The 20,349-nt window shown below is 43.4% G+C and overlaps 1 protein-coding gene across 4 annotated transcripts in view; it reads right to left on the bottom strand.

Moving 5' to 3' along the window:
- Positions 1 to 3,340: 3,340 nt before the first annotated feature.
- LOC141113431 (phosphatidate phosphatase LPIN3-like) overlaps positions 3,341 to 20,349 on the bottom strand; it is a 166,282-nt gene continuing 149,273 nt past the window's right edge. For all 4 annotated transcript variants that reach the window (XM_073606517.1, XM_073606518.1, XM_073606520.1 and 1 more), the window contains exons 19-20: positions 18,423 to 18,526; positions 3,341 to 11,293 (exon numbers count right to left, since the gene is read on the bottom strand). In XM_073606517.1, coding sequence (XP_073462618.1) covers positions 11,140 to 11,293; positions 18,423 to 18,526 — 258 coding nt within the window. In that variant the 3' untranslated portion in view covers positions 3,341 to 11,139. The remainder of the gene's footprint in view (positions 11,294 to 18,422; positions 18,527 to 20,349) is intronic.

Here is a 20,349-nt window from a genome sequence, read left to right as displayed (position 1 = left end):
GTTTGCCCTCAGTGCCCAAGTGAATAAGGCCTAACTCACTGAATTTAGCCAATTCCCCCAACACCCTCCTTTTGAATAAAAAATGTACACTGCCTGTAGCTAATGCAGCTTTATTATTCTCCACCCCCACTTTAACTAATGTTACTTGTGCAATGTCTGGGCAAAAGAAATAATGGGCATCCAAGGATCATTTGATGAGAAGGAGATAGAGATACTCATTATTCCATATGGCCAGGTCCTGGGACCCAGAGAATAGTAAAGGTACACCAGCCTTGGGCAGGCTGAGAACTATAGTAAGTTGACATTGTGAATAGAACGGGTATGTTCAATTTAAAAATGTGGGTTTATGGGGGATCCACTAAAGATCTAAATGTGCAATCTTTCTGCAATCTCCCTTTTGGCCCTTTTTACACTGCTCTGCTGCGGTTTCCCCACAATGCAGGTTTTCCTGCAGGTTACCCATACTTTGCCATAGACTTTGTTATTCTACCAACCAATATGTTGTATGATAGCATACCTAAAAAATCCATTCACTTGGGTAAACCCCCAAACGACACAGTTGATGGCAAACCTAAAGGAGTGAATCTTTAAAGGGTCAGGGCATCCAAAACATATAGTATATATTTGGTAAAATGTCAGCATCGCACGTCACCCATTGCCTTTTTTGAGGCAAGATTTACAAATATGCACTTGTGGTAACGTGTGTTAAGACCTGCAGCACACAACACACAATGAACACAGTGGGGTTGATTTACTAAAGGCAAATAGACTGTGCACTTTATCAAGTGCAGTTGTTCCAGAGCTTAGTAAATGAGGAAGAGCTCTGCTCTTGCTCTTGCAGTGCAGATTCCCCCTACTCCCCGTCTCCCCCCAAAGCGCTGTCGGCTTCCTTCCTCTTTTCTCCTCTTTTCTCCCACCAGCTGCTGATGCAGGCACACACAGGGGGCGTTTTAGAATGAGTGGGGGAAAGGGCCTGTAAATATGTAATTTACTGGCTACTTCCCTTTCTGAATGGGAGAAGAAGGGGAGGGGTAAAAGCATGAGGGCAGTTGCTGAGGCCAAACATATATTTTAACCCACAAAGTTTGTGGTGGACTATCTTGGTACTGATAAACAAAAAAGTAATTCTTAGATAAATATTAATTCATTTATTACATATAAAAAAGACATACATAAATCACATTAAAATGGTTTGAATAAACAATGTACAAATACTCAAAGGTTTCCCCAAGAAATATCTGTCGATGGAATGTTTCTCATAGGTTAACCAGTCCTCTACTAGTTTCATGGGACAAACACCACTTCGTCATGAGGCGTAATCTATAAGACGAATGATCAGATAAAACACAAAAACACATAATGGAAAAATATACAAGCATATTGTAAACAGATAGAGTTCAGCAGTAACATTGGAAAGTTGCTTAACCAGCAGGTCAATTGGCAAATACAAGGCCCAGCCGTTCAATAGGCTCCCCCTGTGGTGGACAAGGGGATTGTGCAGAATTAGGTCTAAATAAAGATAAGAGTAGATGTATACAGAGTGATGGGTCAGATAATGCCCATACAGGGAATAAAAAGTGCACCAGGGAACGGGGAAGGAGGGGAAGAAGAGCAAAGGGGGAGGAAAAACAAGAGGGAGAAGGGAAATGGAGGGAAGGGGAAGGAAAGGGGGGATTTTTGGAAGTGGGAAATGTGGTTTGGTTAAGACAGGCAGGGAGTGCACAGCTTCTGGGTTGGGGAGCTCATTTAGCAGGCCATGGCCCGCTAGTGAGTATTGCGGATGCCTTCCTCCAGGGGGGTTGTGAACGGCAAACAGCAGTAAGGTAGGACCGGGACCCTGTGGCCACTCTGGGTGGGTTTACCCCCCACTCCTTCCTTGTACCAGCGTTGCATTCGTTTTTGCTTCCACAGACTTCTCTGATGCCTATTGTCTCCGGCCTGGCAGCAGACAGAGGGACCCCTTACCAGGTACCCGTCCCATGTCCAATAAGCTTCCAGTCTATAATTATCTACTGGTGTTCTAGGATGACTGGATAGTCCAGTCATCATCTTTCGTGACACCCCTGCATTATATGTGGTCTTGTCGCCTGCAGTCTCTTCTGCTGCCTGCCATGTTCTCTTTTTTCCCCCCTGGAGTTTTGTATACAATTATTCAATAGATCTTTAAAGATCTCTCAACAGGTGGTTTATACCTCTTAATTACCAGGTATATTTGCACCTCCTTCCCTTTACCTGTCCGTCCCTCTCATCCCCCCATATCTGTGATCCATTCCCCCCCGCTTCCCTTTCTTCCACTCCTTCCCCACCCTCCCCCCCTCCTTCCCTTGGTTTCCCTTTTTCTCCCCTTTCTCCCCTTCCCTTCCCCTCTTGCTCCCATTTTGTTTTTCATCTGTTTTTTTTCTTGCTCCTTTTTTGTTTACCTGCTTTTGTTTGCTTTTTTTTTTACTCCCTCTTTTGTCCTTCCTTTCCTCTTTTCTTAACCAAACCAAAAACAGAACTACTTCTCCTACAAGCTAACAAAAATTCCAAAATAAAGACTACATGGACACCTCCCACCATCCTTGGACAGACCATCTCCCCAAGCACCAAAGTCAAGAGTCTTGGAGTCATTTTTGACTCAGGAATGACAATGGATGCACAAATAGGATCAGTGGTGAGCGGATCCCACCATCTCCTCCGCCAACTACGCAGACTAATCCCCTTCATCCCAGAAGAGGACAAAGCGGCAGTTGTGGGAACAATCATCAATTCCCGACTCGACTACGCAAATTCGCTCTACGTAGGACTACCCCAATATCAGCTTGCGCGCTTACAACTCATCCAAAACACGGCGGCAAGACTGTTAACAGGAAAAAAACCCTGGGAATCCATCTCCCCCTCCCTAAAGAGCCTACACTGGCTAACCGTGAAGAAACGGATCACATTCAAGACCCTCTGCATCACCCACAAATGCGTACAAGGAAACGCCCCACCATATCTCCGCGAGAAAATAAAACACTACACACCGAATCGCAGTCTTCGATCAGCTAACCAAAACCTCCTTACCATTCCCAAATACCGCTACAAAGCAAAGGGAGAACGAAGATTCGCAGTCCAAGGACCTCAACTATGGAACGCTCTTCCTACCAACATCCGCATGGAAGAAAACCACCAGGCCTTCAGAAAAAAACTAAAGACCTTCCTTTTCTGAGAAGCTGACATCAGAAAATGCATCCAGCGCCTTGAGGCGATTCAGTTCGCATTTGCAGCGCTTTATAAATCATTCATTCATTCATTCATTCAAACCCCCCCCCCCCCTTCCAAAAATCCCCCCTTTTCCTTCCCCTTCCCTATATTTCCATTCCCCCTCTTGTTTTTCTTCCCTCTTTCGCCCTTCCCCCTCCTTCCCCGGTGCACTTTTTATTCCCTGTATGGGCAATATCTGACCCATCATTCTGTATACTTCTACCCTTATCTTTATTTAGACCTAATTCCGCACAATCCCCCTGGTCATCCGCGGGGGGGGAGCCTTTTGAACAGCTAGGCCTTGTACTTGGCAATTGACCTGCTGGGTAAGCAACTTTCCAATGTTACTGCTGAACTTTATCTGTTTACATTATGCTTGTATATTTTTCCATTATGTGTTTTTGTGTTTTATCTGATCATTCGTCTTATAGATTACGCCTCCTGACGAAGCAGTGTTTGTCCCATGAAACTAGTAGAGGACTGGTTAATCAATGAGAAACATTCCATCGACAGATATTTCTTGGGGAAACCTTTGAGTATTTGTACATTGTTTATTCAAACCATTTGAATGTGATTTATGTATGTCTTTTTTTTTATATGTAATAAATGAATTAATATTTATCTAAGAATTACTTTTTTGTTTATCAGTACCAAGATAGTCCACCACAAACTTTGTGGGTTAAAGTATATGTTTGTCCAGCCTCAGCAACTGTCCTCACGCTTTTACCCCTCCCCTTCTTCTATATCATTTTTGGATGATGGTACTATTTTATGCCTAGGTTTAGGCCTTGTTACTTGAGGCTATACTCAAAAATTCAATATACCTTTCTGAATGAACACAGAGAGTGATCGGTACAGTGTGTGTGAGCTTTGGCGTGCACACCCTAATGCAATAGGCTGCGCACACCTATGGCTCTGCAGACTTCCATTATCCACTTGTGCAAACAAAATGCTGTTTTTCTTTTTTTCTTCTTACATGCAATTGAGTGTTCTTTGTAAAGTGAAGCTTTACCTCATTTGCTAAGCTCTGGAGCAACTGCACTTGCAAAAGTGCACAGTCTATTTGCCTTTAGTAAATCAAACCCTTTATGTTGCACTGTCATTCGTTCGAATGGCACCCCAAAGCACATATACCTGAATAGTATAACCCTACACCACTGCCCTCCAACACACCACAAACCGTAGAATGCATGTGTTGAGGTGCATTACACTGGCTAAAAAATAGTGCATCTGCATATTTTTGTGTGTTAACCCTTGTTAGAACCTTTTTACAGTGAATGGGCAGCCTTAACACAACATGCGTAAACATACAAGAAAAATCATTCAAAAGTGTTTCAACATACACAATAAATATATGTATATTAGTTTGGGTTTTTATAACATATATTTTGTTGTTGATTGTTTTTTTGTAGCACTGTCTGCTACACTGTTTGAGTATCCATGGTGTATCACTTATGTTTGTTTTTTTACTTTTCAATATTTTTATTAAAGTAACAATGTTATTTAAGGCACAATTGATAAACAGTGACAAAAACAGAAGTGAAAATCGAGCAACCTCGGAGAGTGCCTTTCTTTCAAATGATCATAAATATAGGACCCTTGAATAGGAGACAGAGCAATCTCAACATAAAATGTGTTTGGCGGGAGTGCCAATTAACATAACCATATAACAAACGAAAAAAAATTAATTTAAGTCGTTCACTGTAGAGTCAAGAAATACATCTCTGATCAACTAGGGACCGGTTGCATATTGTCCCATCAAGCTACTTTAACCTATAACATTAGGAATGACTTGCACAGGCAGAAAGAAATATGTTGTAAGAAATAGAGGGGGGGGGGGGGTTAGGAAATGGGGAAGGGTGGAGGGGGGCGGGGGGAGAGGTCAAAAAAAGGGAACCCCTTTATACATTTCTACTAGTATCATGTCAGCATAGGGATATATGTTCTGTCAAAGCATCTTGCAGTTAGCAACAATAACCAAATCATCAAAAATCTAAAATGGAAAAGAAAAAAAAAGTAAATCGAGAGAAGAGTAGAGAGAGAGAGGGAGAAAAGGAGGAAGAAGAAAGAGAGAGGAAGGAAGAGGGTCGGCCAGAAGCTCTTTAAGGTGTAGATAAATAACATATCCATGGATCCCATGTCGCATCGAATTTCTTAGTAGAATTGCGAAGGATACAGGTATCGTTAGCCGTGATCCAGTTAAGTTTATTCTTCAAGTGGTCAAAGGGAACCATTGACTTCTTCCAATATTTAGCGATAGTTATTCTAGCTGCCAAAAACATATATGTAATTAGTTTTATCAATTTTTTGGGGACCTCATCAGAAAACTTTTGAAAAATCGCTGGTCCTGGGGATCTACGTATGTTAACCCCCGTCACAGAGTATACTAGGTTAAATATACAAATCCAAAATCTAGCGACTACAGGGCACTACCACCAAACATGAAACATTGTACCCATCTGGCCACAACATCTAAAGCAGGTGGGTGACGCAGACGGATGCATCTTTGAGACTCTGGTTGGGAAAAAATACCAACATAGAAGTGTTTAATAATTTGCTTCAATTACCGTTGTATTGATAGATATTTTGGATAAAGCATAGGCAATATCTTGCCAATCTGATAATTCCAACGTGGTACTCAAGTCCCGTTCCCATTGAGTCATGTAAGGGAGCTTAGCATTCGGGTCAGTAAGGATAGTATATATTGTAGATATCCTTCCCTGTAAGAGGCCCTTTGTTTGACAAGATAGTTCAAAATTTGTAAGTATAAGGGGTCCATCTAACAGGTTAAGTTTAGGTACTCTCGGAGTCAATGGAAGAGTGGAGGATAATTAGCCAGATATAGAGTATCAATTGAGGGTATCAGCTGGATGCCCGAATATGGGAGGGAGCTTTGTGCCCATTAAAAATTATAAGTGTTTCGTAAGGTCGAGACCATCGAGGGGGGTAAAGAAATATTAAGGGCTGTCGTTTTTTTGGGTATTTAAAGAAAGCCCTGAGATCTAGGAAAATTTATGCAACAGAGTCAAAAGATTAGGTAAAGTAATTTGAGGATTTGTGATATACATGAGGATGTCGTCTGCAAACAAGGAACATTTATGTTCCTGTTGCCCACAACATATATCATGTATATTAGGATGAGATTGAGTTTCTGGGGTTTCAATTGCTAGAGCAAATAGCAATAGGGAAAGCAGGCAACCCTGTCTCGTTCTGCGCTGGATAGGAAACTATGCTGATTTATGACCCTGAATGGAAACCTGGGCCGACGGGTTACTATAAAATTGTTGAAGCTATAAGAAAAAGCAGAGCCAAATCCAAAAGCCTCCAGAATAGTAAATAAGTAGTCCCAAGTTAAGTTATCAAATGCCTTATGAAGGTCCAATGAAAGAAGTAGTGGTTCCCCTCGCTACAGGGGCATCCCTTTTGGAGTATACCGCAGAGATCAATGCTATGGACCAACGAATCTGATCGAACGTTTGGCGTTCGGTTACAAAACTAGATTGATCTTTGTGAATGTATTACACCAAAAAAAGTACCAAAACGTAAAGCTAAAAGTTTTGTTAAGATATTGAGATCACAATCAATGAGTTAGGACGGTAGTTAAGGATGTCTATGTAGCCTTTGTGTGATTTGGGTATGACACTGATGTATGCCCTATTTTCATCTATGGGGACTTTTCTGCCATCTCGCAGGAAATTAAAGTAGAGGGCCATATGAGGAGATAACTGTTCAGAAAATGTCTTTTAATAATTATTAGGGAGGCCATCAGGGCCCGGTGATTTATATAATGACAATATCTTAATAGTGTTATGTATTTCCTCACATGTAATGAGTTGGTCCATAAGTTCTCTATGGGATTCCGTGAGAGATGGCAGATAAGGTGTGCAAGAAATTATGAATGGAAACAGGAATGTGGCCCTGGGATGGGTTGCATAGTTTAGTGTGAAAATCTTAAATCTCCTGAAGAACCTTTTGGGGATGTTGGGAAAGATTGCCGCTTGAGAGTCTAATTTTTGGAAATTTTGGAAGAGCTACATGTGAATGTATAGGGGTAAGCTTACATGCTAACAACGAACCCGGTCGATCCCGCCAAGTGAAAAACGTATAATTGGTCCAGCGTAAATGTTTCTCTGCCTTTGAGGTAAGGCTCAAGTTTAATCAACAGGTCAGGGTGTGGGGAACGTTTGTGTTTGGTAGCTAGGGCTTCGCATTCCCTAGTCTTGGCACTGAACACCTCGTCACAAGCTTTTTTAAGTTTAGATGCCAACTGGATCAAAAAGCCCCGTACAGAAGCCTTGTGGGCCGCCTAATTGATGGCGGGTGTGGTATTCTCTGCCTTATTGGTATCAAAATATATTTTCAACTGGGTAAGGATATCTAAACAGTAACAATCATTACTGAGTATAGATTAATTTAATCTTCAGTGGGATTTAGCCAATCTGATTGTGAAATTAATGAACATCAACACTACAGGGTCGTGGTCAGACCAGGGCTTCGAAATTATCTTAGTCAAGATCAATTTGGGTAGTAGCCCCCAGGGGAGAAACACATGATCGATACATGAATAACGATTATGGGCTCTGGAAAGCTGGGAATAGTCTCGAGTGGTAGGATTGGCCTCCCTCCAAGCATCAATAAGGTCATAACGGTGTAACAGCTGAGCAAATTTGCAGCTTTGTTTAGAAGGGGATTTAAGGTGGGAAAGATGGGATTTATCTAATATGTGATCCAGCGCCAAATTAGAATCTCCAGCTAAAATGACATCTCCCTCGAATTCCGGTGCCAAAGAACGAAGCAAAGAATGGAAAAAGGCCACCTGGTTTGTATTGGGGGCATAATAAACTAGGATCGCTACCAAGTTTTCCCCTAGGTGCCCTTTCACGAACAAATAACGCCCCTATTTGTCCTGCAGTATTTTAGATTCAGTAAATGAGAAAGCCGTCATGACAGACAGAGCGCCACCCCCCCCCATTTTTTCTCTGTAGCATTGGCAAAATAACAAACAGGATAATCCTTATGTATATACCGGGGAGTAAAATAAGAAGTAAAATACCTTTCCTGAAGGGCCACAATATCAGCATCTATCGACTTACAATAATTAAACATTTTAATACGCTTAGAGGGAGAACTCAACCCTTGAACATTATGGGAAAGCAGTCGTATGGTTCCAACGGAGTCGGGTAACTTAGACATGGATGAATAAGGATAAAAATAACTAAACTGGTAGATTCACCCACCAACATACACACATCATGGAAGTCCAGGCAAAATTCCGGCTGACCCTCAGGAAGGAAAAGGAGAAAAATTTAAAAACAGAGAAAGGAGTAAAAAGAAAAAGAAGGATAAAATGATACATGAGCTTAGAAAAGCCCAGTATCAAAAGGTGCAACATAATGTAACCACGTAGTCCAGAACCCAAGTTCTTGGAATGTGGGAGTCTCCACCAAAGGTAACCAATGGGAAGAGTCTGACAAATTAGGAGAGTGCATAGCCTCCTCCCTGCACAAATATAAAGTAGCAAATAAAATGCCCTCCCAGACATACCCCCAAAAAAAATAAAATAAATAAAAATTAAAAAATAAATATATAAGTCCCAATAACAACAAGGCCAAGGTGTCCCAGAGAACAAAAAGCACCAGGTTCAAAGACACATAGAATAGTAATAAAATTTAGGGAGCGGCTAATGTCCTGCAAAAGGACCACTGAGAAGCCGCCGCCAGAAGGAAAAAAATAAATAAATCAACTGGTGCCAATCAGGGAGTTCTCAGGTAACTCGGCGTGAAGTTGCGGATTTCCATGATGATGGGGAAGACCAAAGAGGCGAAGGCAGAGGGCCGTTGGATCTCGATTGGTTCTGAGACGAGGGATTATTGGAGATAAATCCCAATTTTAGCAGAATCTTTTCACCTTCAGCAAACGTAGAAAATGAATATGATCTGTTGTAGGTAAATTGTAAATGGAAATGATAGTTCCATCGGTAGCGAATGTCACGCTGAACCAAAGATGAAAGTAAAGGTTTAAAGGCTCTCCATTTTTGAATGGTAGCTTGGAAGATGTCAAAGATCTAAATTTTGTAGCCTTCAATTTCCAGGTCCAAATGTGTTCCCTGGGATACCTTATGACCAATTCCTTGACCCTGAAGAAATGAGGTTTCACGATCACATCCCTGGGAGGCTCATCAGGTTTCAGAGGAACTAGGGCCCTGTGAAAACGGTCAATTTCCAGATGGAATTCATCCATTTCTGGGATAGTAGCTTGCATCAAAGAATAAGTGATAGAGGAAAGATCTTTAATCGTTTCTGGCAAACCATGAATACGGAAATTGTATCACCTGGCGTGATTTTCAAGATCATCAATTTTAGTGTAAGCTTCTTCCAGGCGATCGTGAAGTTCAGTAATCGTGGTGGAGTTTTGCGCCACTCTATGTACAGTGTCATCAACTTTGGATTCAATGCTGTCATCCCAGTTCCTGGAAATCTTGCTTTAAGTCAGAAACCAGTTTAGTGGTAGCTTTCTCCAACTCTTTTTGTAGCATTTCTGGAAAACGTGCAAGAAGGATAGTGTCCGGAGAGTATGGGGCGCTGCCAGTAAAGGTGCAGGTAAAAGGAGCTAGGGACCCTTCAGGACTACCAGGGTCTGCATCCTGGCTAATAGGTTGCATATTGACAATGTCTGCATCCTGGTCACTGGTCTGGCTGAGGAATATGTCAGCCATGTGTCCCTATCAAGGGCAGAGGAAGTGTGGGAAGCGTGGCTTGGAGATGACAAAGGAGTCGGTGAGGGGGATGTGACAGGGCTGGATGGAGCACAGAGAGGATCTGCCAGCTCACCTGAAATCCTGATAGCTGTGGATGGATTCATGCTGTGTGCCCCTGGGCCAGGGGGGCTTTCCTTTGTTCCCCTGTGGCTGCATTTGCTTCTTGTCTGGCCGTATGGCGCTGTTGCCGGTCGCCATCTTGGAATCCTTCCAGGACCCATGAGGCGGGTAGCGGGAGTCCCCGTGGGTCTTCCCCGCCGACCGGGTGGACATGGAGCGGGTCTCCGTGGTGTGCGCCCGCTGCCCCTGATATCGTGCTGGGGTGAGCGGGGTAGGAGGGCATGCAATAGGAGGCTTAATGTGGCGGGAGTGTGCGTAGCGGTCTAAGCATGCCTCCGCTCTCGCTGCCCGCACATGAGATGTTTATGTTTGTTTTTTTAGATAGCAAGTGTTGTGTTGTCATACATTAGGTAGCAAATTAGTGCGAAGTTTTTATCACAATATATAGTAAACTGATCCTTTAATTTATTTAGACATACAAGACATTCAGCTATGCAGCAGTTTTAGCTTTGCCTGAATATTTTTGTTTGATCTATGGATCACACAATTCAGGACTAAAGGCAATTGTTGGTTTAAGAACTGGTCATCTATAAAACTACTGTATATATACACAAATAAAAAAGTTACAAATTGACTGTTATGTAAACCAAGACAGGGGTCAGTCTCTTGGAGCATTGAACGAGTCAGAAAATACACAACTCACAAATTGCTGTCCCAATCATCATCGTAATATTGCATTTAAAACATCCTGATCTGCCTAATCATTGGGCCTGCTATGGCTACTTGAAGAAAAGATTGACTCATTAGGACATAAGATTTATGCCTTATACATAAAATACATTTTAAAGAAAGAGCTGAATAGCTTACTTCAGCAACCAAACTACAGACGTTTTTATTTCCTAACCTACAGTAGAAGAAGGACATCTGGAATATGAATGTGTGCTGTGGAGGACACCTTTTTGTTTCTTCTTTTCAGTGTTTGTAGATCAGCTCACAAGTTGACCTTTCTATACTTTTGCAGCAATGTGGTTCTAATGGCTCCTGTGACTATGACTGGTCCTACAGATCTTGGAAAAATGACACCTGAGATACGATTCTTAGGAAATGTGTACAAGTTCTTCCTCGCTAATACTGATCACTGGATCTCTCCAAAAGGAGAAGTCATTAAACTGCGGAGACAGCAGAGCCGAGGTGGAGTGAGATGACAGAGGAGGGAACATGACATTCACCAAGTCACACAGAGCAGAGTACCTGTGAGGACAAAGACCATAAACAGTCATATAAAATCACAATAACAATGTATAACAGAAATTTACAGTATATAAAATGTTCTGTAAAAAATACCTGTGGTTTGCAGTAACGTCATTAAAAAAAATTCACAGCATGCTCTTACCAAACGATTGCGTGTACAGCCACACTCCCGGCTGTACTGTCCGAATTTTAATCGGTGCATGGCCAACTTAAGATTCATGTCACATGGTGACATGAACATGATAAGTCATATTTTAAAGACGACTCCGTGTAAGCCGTGTAACAGACAAACATATGTTAGCCCAACTTTAGTAGCACTAGGACCAGATTCTGATTCTTGTGCATACTGTGTATACTGTGGAAGTTGTATCCAAAAATGGAAGCAGAGGACAAAGGGCCAGTCTTCAGTATTGCCTTTGGTCTTCCTGCTGCAAATTTTTTCCACATTACTGACTTACCATAACTTGTTCTGCACAGTGTCTCTGTGAGGAGGCAGCTACCTCTGTAGATGATAGAGCTTGGCTTCCTCATGTCAGAGTTGCAGAGGAGGTGGAGGATGCACAGGTCCACAGAGTGGATGAAGCAAAAGCAAAGAGATTCTTCCACTGAAGGTTCTCAGGTACAGCTTCTTCTCCAGCAAGGAGAACAGTGATCAGCATAGTAATGACCTCACCAAATTTGCTTTTAGTGTTGGAAAAAAGTTTTGCCATGAAGGACAATCAGTAGGTAGACAGAAAAAAAAATGTTAAAGCAGACATGGACTTAAAAGATTTGCTGTATTAAAGGTAACATTTAGGCCTCTTTCACACGGATGATCCGTATGTCCGTTTTTCATCCATCCGTTTTCGGATGAAAAACGGACATACAGTCATCCCTATGGAGCGTCGGATGTCAGCGGTGACATGTCCGCTGACATCCGACCCGCTCCGATCCGAAAAGTGTAACGGAGGAAAAACCTACTTTTTCCTCCGTTTTCGGATCGGATCGGATGACGACGGACACTACGGACCGTCATCATCCGATCCCCCCATAGGGGAGAGCGGCGCTCTGACAGGTCCGTCGCTGCACAGTGTGCAGCGATGCACCTGTCATCTTCCTGCTCAGCGGGGATCGGCGGAGCTATCCCCGCTGAGCAAGCGGATGTTCACGGGGCGGATCATGACTGATCTGCCCCGTGTGAAAGAGGCCATTGTACTATTGCAGTAACCAGAAATTTCTATCTTTTGTCTTACATTTCTTCCAAAAAAATAGTGGTGCACCCCCTGACATGTGACTGTGCCTACAGCCACATACCTATTCATCTGCAGTGTGATATCATCCAAGGCACTGCACCTCTGACTGCTAGTCTCATGTGATTTGGAGTGAAATTTGGTGATGCTATTACTCTGCTGCTCATTGTTCTTTTCACTGGAGATGAAGGCAAATCTAAGGACCTGCCGTGCAAGGATCTTCTACTTTTGATTTACTTATTAATGAATCTGTGCTTTCTGCACCTCTTCTGATGTTTCTTGAATATTTACCTACAAGTTACCAAATTGCCAGCCATCAGGATGTGGGTGGGGCCAGATGCTTAGTACCCAGAGAATCAACACTGAGACTAAGGATTGCAGTAACGTGTATTAACAAATGCTCCAACAAGGCGGTAACAGAGCCTGTGTAACACAGTCCAACTGGCACGACAGCTCTTACATAAAATTTTGCAGAGGATTCCTGAAAACAACTTTGATGCCTGGCAACATCTGACAGAGAAGGTGGCTGGAAGGTGGTCTGGCAACAAGGCACCTGAATGTGGAAGGGCTCCTAACTAGCGGCACAAGTGGTTAGTCCCTACTCTGTCCCTCCCCCACTGGAACCTTTCCCTGCGCTAGACACACTGTCCCTGAACGGCAGGTTCCTGTCCCTGATCAAGCCATTTTGCACATGGGCACCAACTGAAGGGGTACAGTGCTATTTCTTAGCACTGCCCACACTAAAGATGGCCGCTGAGGTCATTCAGGGCAGCAGAGTCCAATTGGACAGCTGCTCTCCTAATGACACCTACGGAGGACTCAGAGGAACATGCGTTCCCCCTTTCCCCTCTGCATGGCAGCTGCTGGACAGCACTACCTGTGCAGGGAAGCCAAACTGTACCTTGCTACAAAGGGGATAGACGTGATTTGAGAAAGCAAAGTCCTATTCCTCAAGAAGAAATGAGTTGGAGGAGTTGGATTCAAAGAGGGCTTTCTCTCACGTTGGGGACTGGAATTTATGAAGTGGAGTGTATTGACCCAGGTTAGGCTGCTCTCATGCACAAAGAGGCCCCAGGGATGTGCTTTGGACAAGAAATTTAGAAGCACCACACGAACAGTTGACAGCCCAAATATTTTAATACATTGTAGTGTATCCAATGAAATAATTCAACATGTTTTAAGAGTCTAAGGGACTAAGGGACCCCTTTATCTGGGCTCAAAACACTGATAAAAATTGAATGGATGCTAGACTCAATAGGTTAAAAAGCCCAAAAATAAAAGTATGCATATCTGTGAGAAAACAGCCTCCAGCAGTTACTCTAATTAGCTGCAGACGCCTGCTTTCTCACAGATAATTATACTCTTTTTTTTTTTTAATTGCTCCTTCTGTCCAAAACCTCTTGGACAGTGTAGAACAGGGGTCTCAAACTGGCGGCCCTCCAGCTGTTGGGAAACTACAAAGTCCCATGAGGCGTTGCAAGGCTGACAGTTACAAGCATGACTCCCACAGGCAGAGGCATGATGGGACTTGTAGTTTCTGGCTGAAGGGCCGCCAGTTTGAGACCCCTGGTGTAGAACAAGACATGCTAACTCATTTGTGGGAAAAGATCATCTTCTTAATGGAAACACAGGCATTACTGGTGGTTAGTCCTTTGTCCTCTTCTTGTCTTTTTGGGCTCAGCACAGGTCCTCTTAAAAGAAAACCTTTAAAGAAAAATATGTAATTTCTGGTAAATACTGAAGCGTTAAATCACCTAATCCTTTCTTATGTTTCTTAGGGAGTCTCATGGAAAGATCTCTGCTTGTAAAAGGCTTAGGAAGTTTGGTCTTGTTTTTCCCACTGTTGCAGGGTAATAGAGATAGTGTTCTCTGATTGGAGGGTATTATTGTCTCAATCAGATAAAAGGGGTCTGTTACTGCTAGGTCAAGGTTATTCTCCGGAAACTGAAAAGAAAGGCAGACTAGCAGAGTCTGTGAGAAAGGTGTAATGCGCTTTGCTGTAATGCAAAAACTGTGTAAATCATTGGCAGAGCAGCGGTATTAGATGTTGTGTGTAATGTTAAACTGTTTTAATATACTGCATGCACTTGAGATCCCAGTTCTACACATCTGGATATTTCAAGGAGCTCCCACTCTCTAAGATGGATATTAAAATCCTACCACCTGCTACATTTTTTGGGGATATAGTAGCAGGAGGTAACCACTGTTATTTTATTTCTGTTTGTGTCCCCATGGGAGAGATTTCCCCATTTCATATCCAGGTGACACTGTGTTACTGGGACAGGAAGTAAAGATACGCTGTCACCGCATCTCACTTTTTGGCCTTATGCACACTGGACAGTTTTTCTGCTGCACCTAGGGGTGTCTGTAGTTTTTTTTTGGTTTTTTTTTATAGCCTCTAAACGCCCCTGCATGTTAGCCTATGTGTCAATGCATACATAGGCGTTTAGAGGAGTTTAGACGCAGGGGCAGAAAAAAAAACCCCACTGCCAGAGTGTCCAGGAGCAGTGACGTTTTGCCAGAAAAAAACACGTGATGCCAGTAAACGTGCCTAAACGCATCCGAATGTGCCTGAGAGCTAGGCGTGTTTAGCGTTTGAGCATTAATTATTATTATGGCCAATAAAATTAAAGTGGAGTTCCACCCAAAAATGGAACTTCCACTTTTTGGATCCCCCCCCCCCTCTGGTGTCACATTTGGCACCTTTCAGGGGGGAGGAGGGAGCAGATACCTGTCTAATACAGGTATTTGCTCCCACTTCCTGGCATAGATCACCGCGGCGCTTGCGGTGATCTATGCCACTTCCGGCGCCTACCCCGTCCTCCCCCGCTGTATTCTGGGAGACACACGGGTCCCAGAACACAGCAGGGACCTGAGAGGATGCGCAGCGCGACTCGCGCATGCGCAGTAGGGAACCAGGAAGTGAAGCCGCACGGCTTCACTTCCTGATTCCCTTACCGAGGATGGCGGCGGCAGCAGCCAAGAGCCGAAGGACGGATCAGCTTCGACTGCCGACATTGCGGGCTCCCTGGACAGGTAAGTGTCCATATATTAAAAGTCAGTAGCTGCAGTATTTGTAATTGCTGGCTTTTAATATTTCTTTTTCAGCGAACCTCCGCTTTAAAGTGGTTGTGATGGCTGAAGGTTTTTTTACCATTCTATGTATGAAGGTAAAAAAATCTTCTGTGTGCAGCAAAACCACTGCACAGAGCAGGTAATTATAACATGTTTGTTATTTAAAGCTGAGCTCCGCTGAATTTTTTTTTTTTTTTTTTAAGTCAGCAGCTATAAATACTGCAGCTGCTGACTTTTAAAACATGGACACTTACTTGTCCAGGGCGCCCGCGATGTCGGCACCCGAGGCCAAACCGTCTCTCGCTCCTCGGGTGCTGCCGCCTCCATCTTCGGTAAGGGAATCAGGAAGTGAAAGCTTGCGGCTTCACTTCCCGGTTCCCTACTGCGCATGCGCAAGTCGCGCAGCACAATACGGATGGTCCCTGCTGTCTCTGGGACCCATGTGTTTCCCAGCAGACAGCGGGGGGAAGGAGGGACAGGAAGTGGTGTAAATAACCGCAGATTCTGCGGCTATCTATGCCAGAAGTGGGTACAGATACCTGTAATATACAGGTATCTGCTCCCCCCTCCCCCCTGAAAGGTGCCAGCTGTGACACCGGAGGGGGGGGGGGGGAATATGATGAGTGGAAGTTCCACTTTTGGAAACATAACAAAACAAAAAACAAAGCTTTAAAGTGTTACTAAACCCAGGAATCTGCATTCACTATATCTGGTCTCCCACAGAACATGGAAATGCAATAATTTTAGTAAATATAAACTGCTAAATATCTTTTCTCATCAGCAGTATATGTGACTTCTATCAGTATCTGATTAAAACTTGTAGGAGAAGTTCTCATTCTCCTCATGATTGTCCTATAAGGATGCAGGACCCCTGACCCTCTGTCTTGACAGTGCTCATTGGCCCTGTGCTGATCACATGCACTCTCCCAAGAAAGAAAAAACTCTCTAGCAATACAGACCAAACTGAGCATGTGCAGTGCGACTCTACTAACGCTGTCTTAGCTGGAGATGTTTTGGGGACAATGCAAGAAGGGGAGGATCAGAGAAGACAGGATCAAACAGCCTTTTTTACACAATGCAGAGAACTTGGGTTCCACAGTGAGTATAGCAAGCATGCTTTACTGAATATACAGACTGATTTTACTGTTGTGGGTTTAGTAATACTTTAATTAATGCCCAAGCGCTTAACGTGCCTAAACGCTCCTAAGCCCGTTACACACGTTTACAGGTGTCAAGTGTTTTTTTCTGCCAGGAGGAAAGGAGAGGAGAGATAGCAAAGTGTCCAGTGTGCATGAGACCTTTAAAGTGGATGTAAACCTCAGATATCATCTGCCTGCAGATCAGTCTGCTTTGGAGTATTTTTGGTTCCACTTAATATTCTGCCATTTCACCCAGCCCTGGTGAGGATCGGGTAGCCCCCAAAATGCGTAGGCCTATTTTTTTGCCCTCCTTGTTGTAACCAGTTGAACAATAAAGACTTTGGACTCCTAAGGATTTTTTTTCAGTTGGCACTCTCTTTTATCTATTACAATCAGATCAATGAGAGGTTGTTCAGTGAGCCTCAGACATAAATAAATGATAGCAGAGGGATAGGAATAGCAGAGTGCCATTTGAGTGAAAGTTTTGAGTCTTTCTAGGGCTGCTGATGTCATATCTAGGACGGTGCCATCCATCAGCAGTGCTGGGTCTGTTTAACATCATAATATTATCAAGAATTACAGGGGGAATGACGCACAAAGCATATTAAAGTGATTGTAAACCCTCACCTTGCAAAACAACCCATTCAGTTTAAAATAGAAATGAAAGGTAAAACATTTGTGTATACTAGATAAAAAAAAAAAACATTATAAAAACCCTTTTTCCTTTTTTTTTTATAAGTGGTTGCAATCCCCACAGCTAAATGAGAGCTAGGGGAGGAGAAACAACAGCAAACTGAGCTTCCCAGTGACTAGCTGTGCAAGGGGGGCGTGTCAGGACAAGTCTGATCATTGGAGATTAGGCTGAGTTCCCAGCACAGCTGGAGAACTGGCCATGCTGTGCTCTCATGCCTAGTGTAGTCAGTTTTTAAATAGGAAAACAGAGGGACAGTCAGGAAAACTAGGGATTTTACACAAAGGAAGCAATACAAATAGAGCAGGATCATTTTTCATACAAGGACATGGCACAGCAGGCACATATCGGTAATATGAAATTTTGGGTTTACATACTCTTCAATTTCACATATATTCTTTTGAGATTGTTACTGATGGTAAGCGTAAGGGAAAGTGATCTCTGTAAGCAGAATCCTTCCCAACAAGAAAAGCAGTCAGCGATAAAGCATGACAAATTTTAACATATCCCTATTCTGTCCAATGGAAATCCACACATTTTTTTTCTGGAGTTGGGCTTTATATTATGAAGGACACAATAAGAAGAGTTGGGAACACCCATTTTATAGCAGACATAAGATTCCATAGTGGGTAGTAACAGAGTCAAGGACTATAAAACTGGAGTCCCCATGGGAAATAAAAAGCCAGCAGGTGACATCTCACCCGGCCCTCTATAAATAATGACTTTTGGGTGGACTGTCCCTTTAAAATGATTGCTATTATGTAATGTAATGTCATAAGCGCCTAGCAGCGGAACAGATCATGTGAGCAGTGTAAGTGTTGATGCTCTTTGGCAACACATATCTCAGCAACTGGGAAATAAAGTAAAATGCATAAGATTATAGAAGCAGGTGAGAGGATCTGGACATTGTGGGAAGAAACATGTGTGACTACATATGGCTGTGATGTTACAGATCCCTCCTCCTCCCCCTCATAGCTAACAGCCCAGAAACTCACGAGGATTTGAAGCCAGAGTTCAGGTCCTGGGTCAGCTCTCCCTTTGGGTTGACAGTGAAGATCCGAGATTCTGGCACCCCCACTTCCCTGTAGGCTAGGACATCCTGCGATGAGTGGGTGATTGGCACGAGTACAGAAGAATGGGAAGACGGAGGGGTAGACAAACAAGGAAATGGTTAGAGGGGGAGAACAGGACTTATTTCTCATGCTATGTTCACATATATTTCCATACAATGCAGCCCCCTTCTCTCATCAGATTGTGTTTCTGCATACTCCTCTGTAATTGAGTTCCGGCTCTCCATCCTGAATTCAATGATCCCGCATGGCTCATCTTTCACTAGCCCCTCATTATACACATATATAACAGCCATGCACCCTGTACACATAGGCTTAGTACTAGATGGGCAAAAGACAAACATAAAAAATGGGCCTTTTCAAAAAAGTATAGTAGATTGTCTTTATTTCTTATGATCAGCACTAAAGCCAGGGGCGGACTGACAACTCATGGGGCCCCCGGGCAATAGGAGATTATGGGGCCCCCAGGCAATCAGAGATTATGGGGGCCACACAGTATACACACACATACAGTATACAATCACACAGTATACACATACATGTACACACAGTATAGACAGACATGTTTCTATTGGCTGAGAAGGTACTGGAGAGGTGGGGCAGCTATAATCTCGGGATTTTTAGACCAAAAGGATGTCGGTAAGGGACATTTTAGAGACAGATGTAAAAAAAAAACCACAGATTTTTACATACTGTCCCTGGTTTTACTGAGGCTGGCAACCCTGATGGGGCCCCCTAGTGGCTCAGGGCCCTCAGGCAGTGCCCGAGTGGCTCAATGGTCAGTCCGCCCCTGACTAAAGCATATTTTAAAAAAATGATTTGAATTAGTTAAAGAGGAACTTCACTCCCCCTTTTTATTTCTCTTCTACCCTGACAGCATTGCCTATTGTAATGCCCCGCACACACGATCAGATTTTCCGACAACAAATGTTGGATGTGAGCTTGTTGGCTGAAAGTCCGACCGTGTGTATGCTCCATCGAACATTTGTTGTCAGATTTTCCGCCAACAAATGTTGGCTAGCAGGTTCTCAAATTTTCCACCAACAAAACTTTGTTGTCGGAATTTCCGATCGTGTGTACACGAGTCAGACGCACAAAAGTTCACGCATGCTCGGAATCAAGCAGGAGGCGCCGCACTGGCTATTCAACTTCCTTTTTCTCAGCTCGTCTTGTACGTCACCACGTTTGTAATTGTTGGCCAACATTTGTGTGACCGTGTGTATGGAAGACAAGTTGGAGCCAACAACCTTCGAACAAAAATCCACAGTTTTGTTGTTGGAAAGTCCGATCGTGTGTACGGGGCATAAGGGTTACTGTTTCCTGTGGAACAAGCCCCAAGTAGCCTCAAAACGTTGCTTCTTTCCATTGGTGATATTAAATTGTGTTGTTTGTTCAAATATGGTGTGCTGGTGATATCTTGGAATGGACTTATGCTTTGTCAGTGCAATCCACCATTTCACCACAACCCTCACCCTTCTATGACTGGGTCTCATTGCTGTAATGAGTGCGCTGGGCTCTTTGTATTTATGTTCTAGTGTAAGCCGCTGCTCTGTTTCAGCACTTCAGATCCCATGTTGCCATCTTCTCTTCTGACATCATGAGGCCAACTGTCTCTTCTAGGTTCTTTGAGCCAGCCCTCTAATGATGCACAGCAGTGGGACTTGCCCAGCACATTCACATTATGGCGGAGGATGACCTAAAGCCTCCTGGGATGCGTGATGGCAGTATGCCAGGTAGGTTTGGGCAGAGGGGAAGAACATAACTTTTCCCTGGGTGAGAAGCCCATAAGGTACCTATCCCCCTCCAAAAAATAAAAAAAGTGTGATGGGGAGGGGGAGGAGATAAATCATGT

The sequence above is a fragment of the Aquarana catesbeiana genome, linkage group LG12 (assembly GCF_042186555.1).
Source record: "Aquarana catesbeiana isolate 2022-GZ linkage group LG12, ASM4218655v1, whole genome shotgun sequence".
Classification (NCBI taxonomy): Eukaryota; Metazoa; Chordata; class Amphibia; order Anura; family Ranidae; genus Aquarana; species Aquarana catesbeiana.
Note: the sequence above shows the minus strand (reverse complement) of the source record. Positions and strands in the feature narration are given on the sequence as shown.